Genomic DNA, 19,999 nt, shown 5'->3' on the forward strand with positions numbered 1-19,999 from the left:
TTCCCCTCAAGTTCAACTGCCATTATGATTTCTTATTTAACTGTCCCTGCTTCCTTTTGCATCTTCTACAAGTCATCTTCACTCTCTAGATGTTTACTCAAGATTAAATATTTATCTAAGAATCTCTTCCTACTTTTTTAGCACAGCACATATCATTATCTTCATGAATTTTCTCTCTCTTGTCTTTCCCCAAGAAATACCCTAATAAGAAGAATATTGAATATTCTTGTTCTAAGCAGAGTCTTACAAAAAAAACAGCTGCTATCAGCACATACCCAAATTTGTAAGGACAATTAAAAAATAAATAGCATTGTACTTTTGGAAGGCATATGCCTTTTTGGGACTGCTGAAAGTCTATTAATTTCACAGATTTGGCAGTAATTGAATTTTGCATCCCTTAAGACTGAATCTCTACATGGTATTTCTTTCCTTCCTTTTTTATTATTTCTAGACCCTGAAACAACCTAAATGCAATTCCTGTAAAATATTTTCTATACATTGTGAGATTAATGTGATTTCTTTAAATCGATAGCAGAAGATTGAAAATAAGCATTCTAGGGAAGGTATTGAAACAGATGATCTGCATCTAAAAGAAGAATAGAAGGTCGTCTTTTATGGGATAATAAGGAATAAAGGAATACCTTATTTTCTTTCTTCTGATACAGTCTCCTTAAGTAGGAGAAGAAAATTACTACCTTTGACACTGTTATCATCACATAAAAATTCTAATGGCAATAAAAATACTAAGGACTCACATATGTGATTGAGGAAGACACTACCATGGTGATCCTGCATGATAATTCCTAAAATACAACCTTTTCACTTCAGCATACAATGCCAAAATAATCGACTGAGCCTGGGTCACTTTTAAACTTTATTACTGCAATCTCATCTTAGACACAATACCTACTGCCCTGCACCTTAGAAATCCTTCTAACTTGGTGAGAAAAAAGAACTTATAAAGCTGTGTCTTCTCCCTTATTTTCCTTCTGCTTCAATTTAAAGACTGGTCATAATTATTATCTATCCAGCCAACAGAGCTGTCAGTTGAAAGGTCATTCTTCCACATTTGCACCAATAGTGACTATCTCAACCACCTATTTTCCTGACAAGTACTTGAACTTTTTTTTTTTTTTTTCACTGCCTACAATCTTATCTTATCTTAAACTTTTTCTTCAAAATCCTCTATTTCCCATAACATATGCACAGAGGACCTTACCCATGCCTAACCAGATTGCAAGCCATAATCACCTGTTTTAGAACTGCTAATGTTTGTGTATAACTGATAGTGTTTGTTGCTCCCCTTACTCAGTATCCCACTCTACCACTCTTTACACTGTTCAGATGTTGTCTTTGGATCAGTTAAACTGTGAGAAACTGCATTTCTAAATCTAGCTTTTGGCTCTCAATACTATTGGGGAATTTAAATGTTAAATAGTATGTTCATCACCTACTTTGAATAAACAGTGAGAGGGATCACTTCTACTTTTTTTATAGAGTAAGAATGCTGGCCAGCATAATACACAGGATTTGTGCATGAGTGAATATGTGATATTGCTACCTGGCATTAGCATACAGAGGATTAAGGGACTAACTGCTGTTCTACTGAAATGTTGCAAGTCTGCTGTTACTAAAAAGGTCAGGCTTCAGATATCACTCCTTATTTGCATATACATCCTGTGGTTTATCCTCTGATTGTGCCTGTTGGTGGACATGGATGCATTAATAAAAATTTTGTGAAATATACCAAGTATTTTTATACCTTCTTTGACTTCTAAGGGAAAGAGAAGGTAGACCAGATTACTACCACATTCATAATAGCTACAGGCTTGGTCATTTGTATTAAAGGTTTTTACCTGAAGACTGAGATGTCAATCTCTTTCTCCAAAAGGCTGCAATCTTTATATTGCATCATGAAGTCAATTATGGAGTATAAGCAAAAGTTATGTTGTGAAATTTAGCTGTAAATTGACTGAATGTTCTGTTTTTCTGGCTACATTCAAATCCCCCAATCAAAGATAATGAAAACAGAGTCCAAAAAATTAAACACACTGTCACAGCTACAACAGCAATATACAAAACTTGCAGAAATAAAATACTTCTCATGAAAACATTTCTCATTTTTAACTGAGGATAAATGTAAGTTTTTGCTCAGGCAGTGAATGACACGGTGTACCATGTAGTTATGAGGTAGTAGTAAAAGCACAAACTATAGTATCAATATTTTTTAAGTCAAACTAAATAACTTGCCTGACATGTGGGTGCTATAGGTATAACACTAACTCTTTGACTTTATCTCTGCCTTTATAGTTGATCTTCAAGGCTCTCCTGTTATTGCTTCTATTGCTTGGCCTTGGGAATCAGACCAAACTCAAAAATGGAGTATGAATGAAGTGTTCTGAGCAGACTTTCACACTTAATGAACAGAAATAAATGAAACTTTTTTTTTTTTTTTTTAATATAGTATATCAGAAAGAAGAAAATTATCCTTTTATTGACATCAATCATATTAACAACCTATTCATTTTCTTTTTCTTTGCAAGTCCAAGTGCCAACAAAAATGCAAAGTGAATGAAACATACTTTTGGCTTACCAATTGGATTGAATATACTTCTGTCCAGCTGAATCCTTTCAGAATGCACATATTTGGTTTGGCTAAATTGACAAATAGTGCTGCAAACTAATTTTTAAAATAAAACTACCAAAATTTCTATGGATTATGAAATTTGCAGAGCATGGAAGGTGCATTTAAGTACATCTACAAAACATCTGCATTTAATCTGTGATGTCTATAAAAAAAATGACTGGGGCTGATTCTGCAACTATTACTCATGCAAAAGTTCCAGTTAACTTCCGTGACAGTTCACAGAGACAAGGATTAATTGCATAAATAAGAGCTTCAGGATTAGGGCCAATACCCTTTATCCCAAATGAAAAGATTGTATAGTTCCATCAGCATCGGTACTGAAAATATATATTTTAGTCCATAATTCAACAATCCTTCAGATTCATAATAAAAATAAAAGTATTTACCAATGCAAAGTATTTAACAATGCTGCAGATAAGTTTTCAAGCTTGACTTTGAGGGTAAAGAAGTACGAAAGGCAGAGATTCTAAGAGTATTTGGAATGATTTTGGCATTGATTTGACAGCATGTGAAATATAACAGCTCTGGCAAGCATATCCCTGTGCAAGAGAAATTTTCTCTTTGATTAGGTGATTACTGAAGACCAAATAAATACATATAAACTCTGAGGCTCATATATATATATATATATATGTATATATATATATATATATATATATATATAATGAAGGCAAATACAACTGTCTCATAAAATTAAAAATAATTTACAGATTACTGTGGTTTTATTGGGAGGGAAGGGACTAACTTAAAGGGTCTTCCTTTCTTCCTTCCTTCCAAGATTCTCCTTCCAAGACAATCCACATCGCTGCCCTCAGGTCTGGAGTAAAAAACACCATCTGCAAATAAGGGGTGTGAATCTCCTATAGGCACTTAGATCAAGGGCTGCTGAAGGGTTTTACAGTCCTTACCTGCCTTCTCTCTAGTCAGCTCTGAACCATGATTGCAGCAGAGCACCACAGGAATCACTGATTGCAACATGAATCTAAAGGTCTAACTTGTCATTACAGTAATTACATCTTTTTCTTTATCTCTCATTTCTCAGCAGAAAAGGGTTTTATTGACTGAAGGTCCTGGTTTTTTTGCTATTGAATCTTGCATTTCAGATTAGTTCTAGACTAGAATACTGAGGGCATATGGAGGAGGAATCAGGTTGCACAAATACCACTGAATCAGAGTATCATTTCTCACAGAGAGTGTATCTGCACATTTTAATGCATGCAGTGTCCCAATATGTATATGAAGCTGAAAAATAAAATAGATTTTTTTTTAATAACCATTAGCTAAAACAGATTAACAGCAAGGTACACTGAAGCTTTGAGGACATGTTCTGCTGTTTGTGCCTTAAGTAACTTTACAAAACAATTTATGATACGTATTTCAGATTTTCTGCTTTTTTTCCATTCATTTCATTTCTTGATATTTTAAAAAATGGTTTGATTTTCATTCTAATGTTGACCTTTTCTATTCATTGTTTTAAAAAATGGAAAAGAGAAGAATGTGAAAGAAATACTGCTATCTGAAGATACATGGAAGATAAATGTTTGTACCTATGCTGTACAAATACATTAAAGATGTACAATGCATCTCTAATCCATATTTTAGTTACATTCTAAATACTATATGATTACATTTAAAGTGTATGCACTTATAAGGAATGGACATTACTGTTTCCTGGATGAATATGCAGAAAAGCTGACTTATGCAACAAATTTCCATCAGCACTGCAGAAAGTTGGCTAGTCATTGTCCAGCATGACAAATACAAGATGCTGGAGACATGAGCACAGAAAATGAAGCCACATCCTACCTAGTTTGTTGCATTTTCTCCTGCTTATACAGTAGCATGGGCAGCTCCATATAGCTAAGTAGCTTCTAACCCTCATTAACTAGTTTTGTCCATACTGGCAGCTTTTATACATTCAGAAACAGGAAAATCCACAGGTCCCTCCAGGTTGCCCCTGCATCTGTGCAGTATTACAGTGTGAACATCTAAGGATATACCATTGACTCCTGTGCATCTCAGTAAAAAAATCAGTTTGCTACAGTGCACCACAAGCTTTAGACAGAAAAACAAACAAACAACGGTAATAACAACAAAAAATAACAGAAGTTGGCATTTTGCTTCTTGTTAATCACTTGATTTATTGTATTGCCAATGGGCTTTGTATTTGAATTGAGCGTGCCTACAGAGTGCGGCACATCCTGCTGACAAAAGTGTGAGTTAGAGCTCTAATATTTGTATACAATCTCAGTGGGAAAGAAATGTGCATGGAAAGCACAGTGGGGAGAAGCTAGAAGTGAGGACAAAGTAAAGGAACAGGTCCAATAAAAGGACAGATGAAAATGAGGAAAAATAAATTGAAAAATATTAGTTAAAAAATTGAATTGCTGATGAAGCAAATTACATCTGTTGATACTTATTGAACAGACCTGAAGAAAACAGAGTGATCTGAATTGCTGTGAGGGACAGTTCTGCCAAGAAGGGGAGGTGCCAATACATCAATGCCAATTTCCGTATTGCAGAATTTTCTGAGAATAACAAAAGGTTTGGTGTGGAAGGTCATAGACCATCCTATGCGCTAAGTCAAGAACAAATAGAAAACTGGAGCCAAGCTTCAGTTTTAATAAAAGCTTTGCCTGGCTCCAGTTTTAACATAATATTAAGAAAATACAGATGCCAAGATGTATTAAACACATCTATATGAGATAGTCTTTTGGACTTGGGACAAGAAGGTTTTGGACCATATTCATTTACTGCAGAAAAAAAAAAATAATCTTCTATTTGTGTTTCACACCATTTTATCAGTCCCTTCCACCATCACATGTTTTTCAGGCAGAAGCATAAATAGACGTGTTTGGTTTTTTTTCAGTATCTCATAATTAAACCATAGCTTTAAGTTTAATTTGTAATGCTAAGTGCTACACTGAAATGTTACAATATAATTAAGAAAAAAAAGGTAGATAGTAATATAAGAGAAAAACTTCAGGCACATTATACTGCTTTACTTTCAGTTATAGATTTCTGACTCCTGTGAAGACCTGTCAACTGGAAAAAAAAAAAAAAAAAAAAAACAGAAAAAGAAAAAGAGAGAGAAAGGGTGCATATCTCTTGAGCACACATAGCAGAGGCAGTGGATTGGGGCACTGATATAAACGTAGATGCTGCTGCATGGAGCTGAACAGAAGTAGCAGTCCCTGGATTCATCCTCAGTTATGTACAATGATTCCAGACTGTCACAGTCCACTGGTACAGGTCTTTCAATTATCTGTGTCGGTTCACCTCATAAATATACTTCATACCCGCAGAACAGAAGATTAAAAATCAGTGCAGTTATCATAGAATAGTTTGGGTTGGAAGGGGCCTTTAAAATCATCCAGTTCCAAGCCCCTCTGCCATAGGCAGGGACAAACTTCCACTAGACCAGGCTGCCCAAAGCCTCATCCAACTTGGCCTCCCAACCAGGGATGGGGCATCCAGAGCTTCTCTGGGAAACCTGTAACCTTGCCACCCAGATAGTGAAGAATTTCTTCCTTATATTTATTCTAAATCTACAATTCTACAATCTAAATCTACAATTCTAAATCTTTATATTTCATTTTAAAGCCATTACCCCTTGTCCTATCACTACATGCCCTTGTAAAAAGTCCCTCCCCAGCTTTCCTGTAGGCTCCCTGTAAGTACTGGAAGACCACTACAGCCTTCTCTTCTCCAGGCTGAACAACACCAACTCCCTCAGCTTGTCTTCACAGGAGATGTACTTCAGCACTCTGATCATCTTCATGGCCCTCCTCTGGACTTACTCCAACAGGTCCATGTCTTTTGTCTGGTAGCAGGTTCCATTAGCATTTAATAAAAATGCCTAATATAACATTAATTTGTAAAATGGCAACAGCTATTTGAAAACTTTCCACAATAGAAAATTCAATTTTACAGTCTAATTAATCAAAAATATCTGCATGCATGCAAAATGAAATCCAAATCTTCTATTGTCCTACCTAGTAGGCTTTAAAAGAATGGGCAAAGAGTATTTTCATAACTAGTGTCTTCCTTATCAAATACATCTGCTGTCACTTTTAAATTTCTTTTGTTCAGTTTGTCCCAGAAGACTACTTAAGTAGCTGGGGAGAAGCAGAAATATTTGAGTGTTTGCCACATCCCAAAACTTGAAGACCATGACATATTGACAGCTATGGTATTAGAAGATTCATCAAGACAAATTCCTTCACTGGCAAGAGTCAGAAGCCATTACTAGAAAGCTAACTTTGATTACTCAAATTGTCCTTATGGCAGGCAAGTTGGCAGGCTCATGGCTATGAACACTTGTTACAGCTTGCAGTTAGTAAAAAATGGCTGAGTGGTGGCAACACTAAAGCACCTAGCTCTACGTAATATATTGATTATCTATCTGGGAAGTGCAGGGGTAGCACTCATCTTTTCAAACCTTAAGCACCACTAGCCACTTTCTCTTTATTTTCTCATCATTAGTACACACGAAGTCCCAAGACTGGCAGTGCTTGCCCCTAATTGCCCAGAGTCCATTAGACTGCATGAGTAACCCTCTGTGTTACAAGAATGTCAAACATGGAAATATAAGAAACATAAAAGATGCAGAACAGGTGACAGTTCTTTTGAAGTAAGAATTTGCCCCAGTCACTCTACAGAGGTTTTCCTTTCCAAATCCCTCTCATCTCAGCTGACAGTGCCAGTAACTGCAGCTCTCTATAGGCATTTTTATACATATATTAGAGAAAGTGATTATTGAAAAGTGCTATAAAAATGTGAAAAATCATTATATAATAGGATACAAGGACGGAGGCTTTAACAGAACTTTCTCATGAGAACAAATAAGATTAATTACAACAAAATGTAATAAGTGCTGACAATATTAACATAGGTTTGGCAAAGAAGCTTACATATTTTTATCTATCAATTACTAGTGTAAAGTTTAAACCTATATTTTTAATACAGATGTATTAATAAGATATTTATAATATGACTCAATTCAAAATCTCAAGTACAACGAATGATGGATTAATTATAAAGATATTTATAATCTTAATGTTGCCACATTAAGATATTTATAATCTTAATGTGGCAACATTAAGATTATAAATATATCTTCTAGGGTACTCCAAGGCTAGCTGTCTGTCTTTGCTCAGGAGAAACTAGGTTTTGGAGATGGCCAGTCAAGTCTCTACGTCTATAAGTTTTGAAGATTAGTGAAGCTTTGTTTCACAAATATTTTACTTAATACCTGTTAGCTAAATTTTCCTTTCAGTAAAAAGCTTTTTGCAAGCGTCTGGGAAAAAGCAGACAAAGAAAAGGTAGAAAACCTGACACTACTGTACAATAAAAAACACTGAAATACTTTAAGAGTAAGCTATGGGAAGAAAAACAAATTTGGTACACTTCCAGCATTTAAATCAGTAAGATTTCAGGGGTGGAGAATCCTATGCAACTACATCTTCATGTGTGAGTCCAGATGCAAGAAAACATGTAGTAGTAAAATCTCATCCTTTAAATGTATGTAAATGACTATTTCAATACTCCTATTATTTCACATTTAGTATTTTTAAATAATAATATATTATTAATTTTGTGCACCCAACCTTGCAGCAGTGTAATAAATTATCACTAAAGAAAATAGATAATGTTTGATATTAAATGTAGAGTACTATGCTCCTTTTTTTTTTTTTTCTTTTCTTTTTTTTTTTTTTTTTCCAATTTGAGAATGATCACATTTAGATGAAAAATCTACAATTTGGATCCAAAAGGTTAGAGTATTATTGGTTTCATGCTACCAAACGGTATACATTGAAAACTTTGATATCTAAAATGGTCTGCTTAGTTCAGACAGAAAAATTACCACATCAGTCTTTGAAAGATCCAAAACTTAGTCATATTATTTGATATATAGAGAATCTGTTACTATCCATATTTTGTGATTAAATAAATCCTGGATTGCTAACCCTGTAAAATAGAAAGAATTGTAAGAGGCTTTAACTACAGCTAACTGTATCACTATCTATATCTTGCAAAACTAATTACTAATACACATACTTCTATTTAAATATCATTAGACCCGTTCATATGATTAGGCACTCCCTGCAGAATTGGAGCTGAAGTCTTGATCCTGCATATTCTTGAAAACAACAATGCTCTGCACGAATGCAGTAGGCTATCTGTAGGCTGCCAAGAAACTGCAGGATTGGAATCTAAATCTGGATAATTAATCCATCATTCGTTGTACTTGAGATTTTGAATTGAGTCAGTTACTACATATTGGGAAAAAAAAAAACAAAAAAACAAAAAAAACAAAAAAAAACACCACAGTTCAATATTTACATTATGTTAATATACTATGAATGACTTGTAAACAAAGAAAGAAGTGGTTGAAGTTTAAGTAAATAACAGTCCTAAGTTTAAAAGTTCTAAATCCTAAGTTTAAAAGTCCTAAAAGTCCTAAGTTTAAGTAAATAACAGATAACATTGTGAGAAATAAATGAAGAAAAAATGTACCACGTTAACTCTGAGCCATTATTTATTATTGCAATATGTTTCACATAGGAAAGAAAACTTAAAAATAATCTACATGCAGAAGCATACAGTTAGTTTAAGACTCCAGTGGCAATACAGATAATTCATTTTTTGCCACCATCTGAAAAAGGCAACTTTGAATCTCATTTTTCACTCAATATCCCTGGTGCAAAATATTAGATGCTGTTCTTAAAAGCTGATGCAGAATGTAGCTAAATGCATTCTCTTGATTTCAGGCTCAAATTCAAATGCTGAAAAAGTACTCATTCAAAGATAAAATTTCCCAGTTTCTATTTTTGGCATTTTAAAAGTATACGCATCTCTTTCAAAGTTCTTCCTATTAAACAGTGGAAGCACACTTTGCTAGAGAAGTGGAAATGATGTGCAAGCACATCAGATAAAAAATTCTAAGGACATTTCCACATTCATAGGATACAAGACATTGGTATTTCACTGTTTCTCACTGCTGCTGAGAAAGCAGTTAAAGCCACACTGTATTTTATGAAAATACATCAAGAAAACAAACAAAAAAAGACTTCAAAAATGGAAGTACTGTATAAACTACTGCATAAGTATCTAAAGGGTTTCTTTTCACCCAATTGCATTGCTGCAACTGATTTAAAATATCCCAAATCTGATTTTTTGTGTGATATTGTAGACAAGATTGCAAACAAAAACAAACAAATAAAAATACTTATGAAAATATACTAGGGAGCTGCATAAGGTCCGAGACAAATACACCTTAATGATCTGCTGATATTTAATTGTGAGAGACACAAATTAGATACTTGAAATTTCTTTGTAAGAAATCAAGTCTTAAAAAAGTCAATAAATCTGCAAGAACACAAGTAGAAAAAGTACATAAAGAATATATATGTGCTGTCTCTCTGTCTTTCTTTTTTTTAATATGCACATACTGTGGAAAGGGCTCAAGGGTCGAGATAAGGACAGGGAGATCACTCACCAATCATAATCACGGGCAAAACAGCATACAGACCCACCAGAGGGAGATTTATTGTCTACCACTAACAGATTAGAACAGTGCAAAACTAAAAGTAAACTTAAAACACCTTCCCCCACCCCCTTGCCATACACTTTCTTTTACCTTTTCCACCTGAGTGTTGCAGGGGAATGGGGAATGGGCCAGTCCCTAAAGTCCCTGAAGTCTCTGGAAGAGAGTCTCTGCCACTCTTTCACAGTCACTCTTTGCCCCTGCTCCAATGTGGGGTCCTTCCCACGGGATGCCATCCTTCCCAAACTGATCCTGCATGGGCTTCCCACAGGCAGCAGCTCTTCGAGAATTGCTTTAATATGCATGATGGACCTTGGGGTCCATCTATCAGAGGCAAACTGCTCCAACATGGGTCCCCCCATGGGCAGCAGCTCCCCTCAGATCCCCTGCTCCTGCGTGGGCTCCTCTCCATGGGCTGCAGCTCTGGCCCGGGTCCTGCCCCTTGTGGGGGCTCTCCATGGGCCGCAGCTTCCTCCAGGCCACATCCACCTGCTCCACCAGAGGCTCCTCCATGAGCTGCAGTGTGGAGATCTGCTCCATGTGGGACCCCTGGGCTGCAGGGGGACAGCCTGCTCCACCAGCGGCCTCTCCACAGGCCTCTCCACAGGAGCTGCTCCCGCACCTGGAGCAGCTCCAGCCGTCCTTATTCACTGACTTTGGTGTCTGCAGGGCTGTTTTTCACTCTTCTCTCCCAGCTGCTGTTGCACCAGAGTTTTTTTTTTTTTTTTTTTTTTTATCTTTTCTTAAATCTGCTCTCGCAGAGGCCCAACCTCTGTGGCCCAACCTCATAGACCCAACACACTGGCTCAGTTTGGGCCAGCAGCAGGTCCCTTTTGGAGCCAGCTGGAGCTGGTTCTGATCTGACATGGGGCTGGTCTCTGCTCAGAGAGGCCAACCCTGTACTCCCCTCCACCTTTGCCACATAAAACCAATACACTGTCCCACTCACGTTAATAAAAGAAAGGAAAATGACTTAGCTGCAATATGTTAGCCATTACTCTGTGCTTTGCAAGTTCTGTCTCCACCATATTTTTCCCCGAGAGTGTATTGCAAAATGAATTTATTTAACAATTGAAATTATATTTGTTTCTTTACTCTGGAAATGTCTTGACTGAGGAGGATACATGAAGAACATGCACTGATTGAGGGGGATGATTCTATCCCTCATCTCCGCTCCGTGAGACCATACCCGGAGTGCCGCATTCAGCTCTGGGGCCTGATGTGACCCCAGACTAAAGATGTGGACCTGTTAGAGTAAGTCTAGAGGAGGGCCATGAAGATGATCAGAGTGCTGAAGCACCTCTCCTGTGAAGACAGGTTGAGGGAATTGGGGTTGTTCAGCCTGGAAAAGAGAAGGCTCTAGGGAGACCGTATAGTTTTTAAAGTACTTACAGAGGGCCTACAGAAAAGCTGGGGAGGAACTTTTGTTTTTTATGGGGGACCCACATGAGAAATATTTATTTCTCCGTGGAGAATTAAAATATATATATAAATTTTGGTGGAAAGTAAATAATACCAATGTCTTAAAGCACAACAAAAATGTCAGAAAAACACTGAGTTTTATACTTTGACCTTCACAACATTTTTTTGTATAATTTAGTAAATATTTACAATATTTTCTGCCAAATCATTTATTTAAAGATTACCAATATTTTGCCATCTATTTTCTAAACTTTACATAAAATCTAATTGGGGGAGACAGGAAGTCAGCACTTTTCCAAACATCTGTGTTCTGATGAGTCAATGTTTTCTAACAGAAAAAGGCTGCATCAGAATTACTTGCCAATTGTAATTTGCAGAACAAATGAACTTTTACTGCTTGAAGCTCAATAGCATCAATATAGCTCTGAGACTGAGAAACTAAACTCTAGTATTTCATTCATTGATGTAAATAATTAAAAACCCTTGTTAAGAGCTATCTTTTGTAATCCTATTAAGACAAAAACTCATACAAGTCTTCACTCAGTGAAGAATGTAGCCTACAGAATCAACCTCTGGTGATAAAGACCACAAGGGAAAATCGCAGACATATCAGACCTCAGGTGGAATTTACAGCACTGTGTTCAGGTATTCAGGAAAATGTAATTTTCCTCCTGTAAATTGAGTAAGTTTTATTTGGAGTCATGGAGAAACAGTAACAAGGCACTGCATGAAGCCAATTTCACGATCGTTTTTTAGAAAGATACTCTGTCTATACTGTTTTGAATTCACTGCAGTCCCTCGTATTTAAGTACAAGAATGCAAAACTATCTTTTATCATCAAACTACTTTTCAGCCTTATTTCCAACACTGTCAAAATTGCTTTATAACCACATTTCTAAGAGCTGGAGATTTTTGTTAAAGAAGATTTAAATAGCTCTTATAAGCTGTTAATGAAATATGGAAGCAGAGTCTTATGAATTCCAAACTATGCCATTACTTAGATTAACTTTTATAAAAATCCCAAAGCACTTTTCTAACTGCTGAATGGGTCACTTCTTTGGCTACCTTAAGTTATCAGATGCATGAGAAAGATTTGCCAGGAAGGAATTTGAAAGATGATTTCATGTCCCATCAAAATTTGAAATACATGTAAAAAGCTCATGGCAAGCTGCATGCTATATTGTAGGTAAAAGGATTTCTTTTACTGTTTAGGTTCCTCTCCATTCCCTTTCACATACTTCGACTTTTTGGTTCATTCCCTATCTACCCTGTGAAGATCTTTGCCATTTCCCTTCTATTTTTTTCTCTCTTCCATTCTCCTATTCTTTTCTCATCTTGTGACAATGATACCTCATGACCTCAACTAGCATGTAGAAGGAAGAACAGTAACTCTAAATACAAATGTCTGACAGTATGGAAGATGTTCACAGGCAGAAGTCTTCAATTTTTAAACTACTTCTTAATATTTTCTTTAAGATATGCTTCATTTGATTAGCTCTATGCGTATTTGTAGTGGGTTTACGTGGCAAGGTTTTGGTAGCAGGGAGCCATAGGGGTGGTTTCTGTGAGAAAGATCTAGAAGCTGCCCCATGTTTGGGAAGGGCCCCATTGTTTTCCAGATCTGAGCCAATAAGCGATGTTGTTTTGCGCCTCTGTGAGAGTATATTTAAGACAGGGAAAAAACGCTGCGCCACACAGCAGCCGGCAGTGAGAGAACAGCCTTGCAGGTGCCAAGGTCAGTGTAGAGGGAGGGGGAGAGGTGCTCCAGGCGCTGGAGCAGAAGTCCCCTGCGGCCTGTGGTGAGGACCATGGTAAAGCAGGATGTCCCCCTGCAGCCCATGGAGTACCACTGTGGAGCAGGGTTCCATGCTGCAGCCCGTGGAGGAGACCACGGTGGAGCAGGTGGCCCTGCACCGACGGAGGCTGCCTCCTGTGGAAGACCCCTGCTGGAGCAGATTCCAGGCCGGACCTGTAGCCCGTGGAGAGGAGCCCACGCAGGAGCAGGTGACCCAGCAGGAGCTGCTGCTCGTAGGGGATCCAGGTTGGAGCAGTTTTCTCCTGAGGGATGGACCCCGTGGTACGGACCCATATCTGGAGCAGTTCTGGAAGAGCTGCTGCCTGTGGGAAGCCCACGCCGGATCAGTTCATCAAGAACTGCATCCCGTGGGTGGGACCCTACAGCACAGGGGACGAGAGTGACGGAGAAGGAGCAGCAGAGAAGAAGTGCTGTAGACTGACCATAACCCCCATTCCCCCGTTCCCCTGCGCCGCTTGGGGGGAGGAGGTGGAAGAGGGTGGATGGGGGGGGAAGGTGCTTTTGGTTTGCTTTTTCCTTTGTTTTCTCACTTCTCTCGCTTGTTAGTAATACGCAATAAATCTTACTATCTCCTTATGCCGAGTCTGTTTTGCCCGTTACAATAATTATTGCATGATTTTCTCGTCCTTATCTCAACCCTTGAGCCCCTTTTCACATATTTTCTCCCCGTTCCTCTTTGAGGAGGGGGAGTGAGAGAGCGGCTGTGGTGGAGCTCGGCTGCCCACTCAAGCGGAACCACGACAATATTTCAGTGCATACTACTCTAAAAACATTCTCAATAGTTGTTATTATTTCAGTGCCAGACAGCCTTCAATTACACCTAAGTTCAAATTAAGTTACTGAAAATAAAATTGCTAAATGTTGCAGGCACCATGATTTGCCCAACAGATATGAACACCATGAAGTATGTGGCAGGCCCTAGAGAGCAAGTGGAATGCTCAGCGTATATAATCAACAGGAAGCTCTCTGCAGATATTAAAAGCAGTGTCAAGTTATTGGCAGTCATTACAAACCCTGTCAAGTGTTCTGGACATTATAAATAGCAGTAAGAACTAGAAGGGTATTACAAATTCTGTATCAAGTGTGGAAGGGAGTCCTATTTGGATTTCAGGTATGACATCCTGAGAAACTGCTCTCAGTTTCATTTCATCTGTAAAATTTGAAGGCACATTCACTGGCAACCTGGAAATACCAATTAACAGTCCTTAATTGATTCTTCTGATCATTCCACCATTTTCAGGAGGAGGACTTTTCCTGCTGGGAAATGGATCTCTATTAAGATACCCATGCTGGGTCTCTGTAAAGTAAGAGCTCACTCACTTTAACTCTCAAAAGAGTTTGAGAGGGATTGCAGATTTTGAAATGTTCATTAATGCAGACTACTGGAAACTTTTCTCCCTTTCCCTCACAAGAGCACATTCCTTAAGATTCAGGCAGGTATCTGCACTTCCTTAACAATTCAGCCGCTGGACCATTTGTGGTCTACAGCCTATAACATCTCTCCCAACTTGTAAAGGTCTGCATTGGTTGTTGTTAAAACCAAATTTTTTGTTATGACTCTAGTCAACCCTGATCTGCCTTCTGCTAGAAATGTGTTAGCAACATACAGAATTCCTTTTGTGGTTATCAGAATAAAAGTGCGTCATCCCTTTAGTTTCTGTATGGCATTAGCAAAGTCATATATTTCCCAGCAATTTTCTGTCATTCAAGAAAGTCAAGATTCTGTGATTAATATTTATTCATCAAATCATATTTCTGATCATGGAATCCACCGGCATAATCTCAGGCAAGGATATTTTCTCTGAACTATATGTTACTTTTAAAATCTCTGGTTTTTTTTTTTTTTTTTTTTTTTTTGTGTGTGGTTTTTTTTTTTTTTTTTTTTTTTGGTCTGTCCTTTGCTCTACAGTGTTTGGCAGATTAATTTTCTTTACTCATTCATACATTTTCTTGTTTGTTTGTTACCTCATACTGTATCCGTCGTGTTTGCTATGGTGGAAAACCTTTCTTAGAAAGTGATTCGCATAAAGAATTTGCCTAACTAAAGCTCACTGTAAAAATCATACCATGTCCTGGGGATGAATAAAGTGTATACTACAGGTTTATAAAAATGAAAGATACAAAAATGATATCTGACACTTATGTCAGAGATATAACTGAAAGGAACTGAAAGGAACATTCTCTAAATCCCTGTAGGAATCCTCAGGTTCATGCAATAAACCTGAGCTTAGAGCTACCATTATATATTCATGTTTATATATTAAGCAACGTGAATTTAGGACTTAAATCTGGACAAAGGTGTTCTCTAAATATATGTATTGTTCTGGATGAAATAAGAAAACTGTAATTTTTCCATTCTCTTTAAATATTAGTTGCATTTCCTATGCAGTATATCTGAATTTATTGTCCCTACAAGAAAACCAGAGTTACTAACTTTTTGCATCACTAAAAAACAAACAAATAAACAAACAAAACAACAACAACAAAACCACACACTTTTCTCTATTCCATTTCAATTTGTAATACTAAGTGAGAGTACAGCTCACCACATATCAGCTGGTTTTCCTTCAGGTTACGAAATGACAGTCCTTGTAAAGCACTAGGGTAAGCACAAACTGTTTCCTCTGCGATTCGGACTGAAGCATTTCTGGCCCATTGTAAGACCCATTTTAGATTACAGTCACAAATGAGTGAATCAGTGTTGAAATGCCTAGAAAGGCAAAGAAACATATCAACTGGTGTACGTACACTTCTCAGAAACATGCTTAAACACTTGTTAGATTAAAATTATCTAACTCTAAAGACAGATATACATAGACATATAAGTAATTACAAAGATATCCAGATTGATTAATAGACATTGTCCCCATTTTAATGGCTTCCAAGACATTATGGAAAAAAATGGTTTTGGTTAGAGAACAGTAATCAGTATTACTGATTCCTGAATTAAATTTGAGGAGATGGTGGAAGGTCATACTTTAACATACATTTCCTTACTAAAAAAACCAACTCCTTTAAGTAGAAACTTAACCATGGAAACACCCAATATACATTTTAAATCTCAGAGAGGTGCATTTAATATAAATAACTGGGAACCATTATAATTCTAGAAAAGTATTTAACATGAGTGTGTTTGTTTTTTTTTTTGCATTCAGAATTATTAGACAATGTAGTGAAGGCAAACATGGAAAGGAATGATAAAGAAAAAAGAAAAGAGAAACAAACAGGAATGCCAGTCAGGATGGCCAATCTGGGCTTGTCAGGAACAGGGTCAAGTTGTCAGCACTAACTGATAGTGCTGACATAGACAATAGACATATTGTCTATATGTGCTGACATATCAATAGACACTGATAACAAAACATATTTTATATTTCTAATGCATTCATGGCAACAATCCTCTTTGAATTCATATTCAACATTGATATATTTATTGCAATGTTTTTCCTGACTATTTCAGAATGTAGAGAATCACACTTACAGTGCTTTCAGAGCTAGCAGCTCAGAAAAAAGTCCATTCATGAGGCTTGAAAAAATATTACCTGACAAATTCCTAGAAAAAAAGATATTTACAGTCAGTTACAACAAGTACAAGAAAACAAAATTGTTATATAGTATAATTTTCCAAATGCTAATTAAAAATCTGCTTTCTTGACAACAATAAAAGCATATTTAAATTTGTTATTTTCATAAATAACAACAATCAAGTCAAATCATGAAATTTTACTCCTTTTATATTCACAGCAGGTGTACATACAATTCACTCTGTCTAATAAACAGGAATACCAGTACATATTTAATAGAAGTAATATATTCTAGAATTTAAATGGAATTATTCATACAATGATTAGTCAGGGAGAACTATGTTGTAATTTTACTGTACATGTAGAATGCCACTGCAAGGTAAAGAAATAAAAACATATTAATTTAATAACACAGAAGACCTCAACGAATTTATGGGAATAATAATGAGTTTTCAAAGTAACTAAACAGTTTTATTGTGAAGGATTTTAAACAAACAGATTTTCCCATCCTTAAATTCTTATGGACATTTGCGTCTTAACTACTATTTCATTATATTTTTGGTCTTGATGTTTGAATAGTTTAAGCTGAATACTTGCATACAAATGTAATTTAATATTGCCTAGTTTAGTAGTATTTATATTTATATATGTTGTGCCAGTGTCCTAACAATAAAAACAAACAAACAAAAACTATAAATGTTAATCAAGTAAAAAAACTGCCTTTTTCTATATCAGTAAACCAAAAATCAGTGCAATACAAGCTTAACATTTCATAAAGCATGAACTACTTTTTTTTGAAATACTGATAATATGTTCCTTTCTATCCAATGCCTGAAGCTACATATCTGAATCCAAGGATGGCTACAAAATTTCAACTGTTGGTGAAATTCCATATTTCTTCACTGGAGACTTGTTGTTACATATAGAAAATAATTTATTCTGCCAAAGAGAATTGATTCATTACTTTTTCATTGAAAATTTTGTTTTTATAATCACTGATTTTACTACACTTATGACTATAATGTAAAGAACATACATTAAACTGAATATTCAAACTCAGATCAGGACAAATATTCCAACAAGAGGTAAAAGATGTGAACCAACTTCATAAAGCAGAGAAAAACAGAAATATGAAGCATGCTCTCTACAGAAACATTTACAGATACACAAATAAATAAGTTCATAAACAAAAGAAGAGAATACATTGCAAAGTTGCAAATTATGTCAATAAAGCTATGGAGCCTTCTTGAAACAATAATTAATCCTATTTTCATATTCTAGACAATTATTGAAATGCATTTTTTTTTAATCAAAAAAGAAGAAAAAGGAAAAAAAGAAAAGAAAGAAAGAAAGAAAATGAAAATGAACTTTGAACACTTGAAATTGTCATGGTAGCCTAAAGCAAAACTCTACTATTGCAGAAAAAATAATTGGCTCAGATAAGTTAAGTTAAATTATTTCTCATTATACTGAGTGACAATAAGTTGTTGCTATAATTGAGGTCATTGCTAGTATTTTATCTAACCGTGCACCTTTAATACAGTTGTGGTGCAAAGCTCTTGGAAATGGTAGGGCTTTCAAATATATCTTGAAGTGTGGGTGGCCTCTTTACTTCATATTAAACTGATTCTTATTGGACATAAGCCCTGACTAGGTATATGCTGAAGCAGCTCAGTGAACCAGGACCTCAAAACGGCTAAGTCAGAAACTGGTAACATTTACGTTGAAGTAGATCAGAAGAAGCTCCACTAATATGAAATCTGTTACAGTAGTATACAGTTACTGGCAGAGGACAATCACGTTGAACTGAAGGACAGTGAAAGCAATCTGCCTAGCCTTGCATGGATGGCAGTCAGGTGGGAAAAACACGGGTTTCTTCTTTCTCCCATACCCCACTACAATATGACAACACTTCCAATTTTATGCAAATCCCCTTTTTTCCCTTAAATAGCTCACCGGACTTCATATAGAAAAATAAAAAGAACATCAACTCCAAAATTTGGTAATTCTCGTTGGACCGAAGTTTTATGTCTGGTCAATATTTCAGAAAACAAGATAAAACTGGGGATCATTTCCATCAGGGTTGAGCAGATGTATATGTATATGTATATATAGCAGATGTAGCTATGCACCTGCCAATGATGCCCATCCTACATCTACTGAATCTATGTACTTTCCATAGGACCTACCAAACACACAGAGATACCTAGCCAGAACTGACTTTTGTTAACCTAAAAATGTATGTTCTACTAACAGATTTGTTGTTTCTTTTTATCATGACAGAGAAATATGTAACCCTTTTCTTCAGTGCTTTTACCAAGTGCTGGAATAATTGAGTTAAAGTTGGCACAAAGCCAGCAAACGAGTTTTCAGATTCTTTCATATTCTTCTGCCAATGACTTGGTTTGAAGTTTCCATATTACTATTGCTAATTCGCAAACCAGGATGCATTTTCAGTGCTTTTACGGTGCTGTGTAAGTCAGAAAGAAATACACTAATATGCCCAAGAAACACCTAATTACAATACAGAAGACTAGATCTCCAGCAGTGGGAATAGCTTCTTCTCTAAATCTTCAGATGTATTAAATCATCCCAATAACTGAGCACTTTTGAGCTAGATATCTGCAGCATGCTGCAGATTCTTAGTTCTGTTGGTTCACATGCTGTTTATATTCTATATTAAAATATCTCCATATCCACAGTTCTGTGAAATTCCACTATTTCAGATACATTAAAACCCCACTCTAGCTTGATTTAAAAGGACATTTTTTCTAAAAACATCTCTATCACCTAATTTTCAAACATTTCAAACATAACAAATTAATGCACTCCAAAGCTGATAACACTTACAATGCCATTAACTTATTCCATTAACAGAAACACGTGCTCTCTATCAGAAGTAAACCATTTTAGTTTTATGCACAAGGTCCTGCAGTTATTTTTTCATATACCAAAACCTCTAGTGTTTTTACAGAAATTAATAAAACACTTTTGCCAGAAGCTTTAATATAAATAACACATAACCATAAAACAGTCAAATG

At 36.2% G+C, this 19,999-nt stretch overlaps 1 protein-coding gene across 2 annotated transcripts in view; it reads right to left on the bottom strand.

The window, feature by feature from the left end:
• ADGRA1 (adhesion G protein-coupled receptor A1) overlaps positions 1-19,999 on the bottom strand; it is a 275,807-nt gene that overhangs the window by 149,291 nt on the left and 106,517 nt on the right. For both annotated transcript variants that reach the window (XM_032190930.1, XM_032190931.1), the window contains exons 5-6: positions 16,916-16,987; positions 15,981-16,144 (exon numbers count right to left, since the gene is read on the bottom strand). In XM_032190930.1, coding sequence (XP_032046821.1) covers positions 15,981-16,144; positions 16,916-16,987 — 236 coding nt within the window. The remainder of the gene's footprint in view (positions 1-15,980; positions 16,145-16,915; positions 16,988-19,999) is intronic.

This window comes from Aythya fuligula, chromosome 7 (genome assembly GCF_009819795.1).
Source record: "Aythya fuligula isolate bAytFul2 chromosome 7, bAytFul2.pri, whole genome shotgun sequence".
Lineage (NCBI taxonomy): Eukaryota > Metazoa > Chordata > Aves > Anseriformes > Anatidae > Aythya > Aythya fuligula.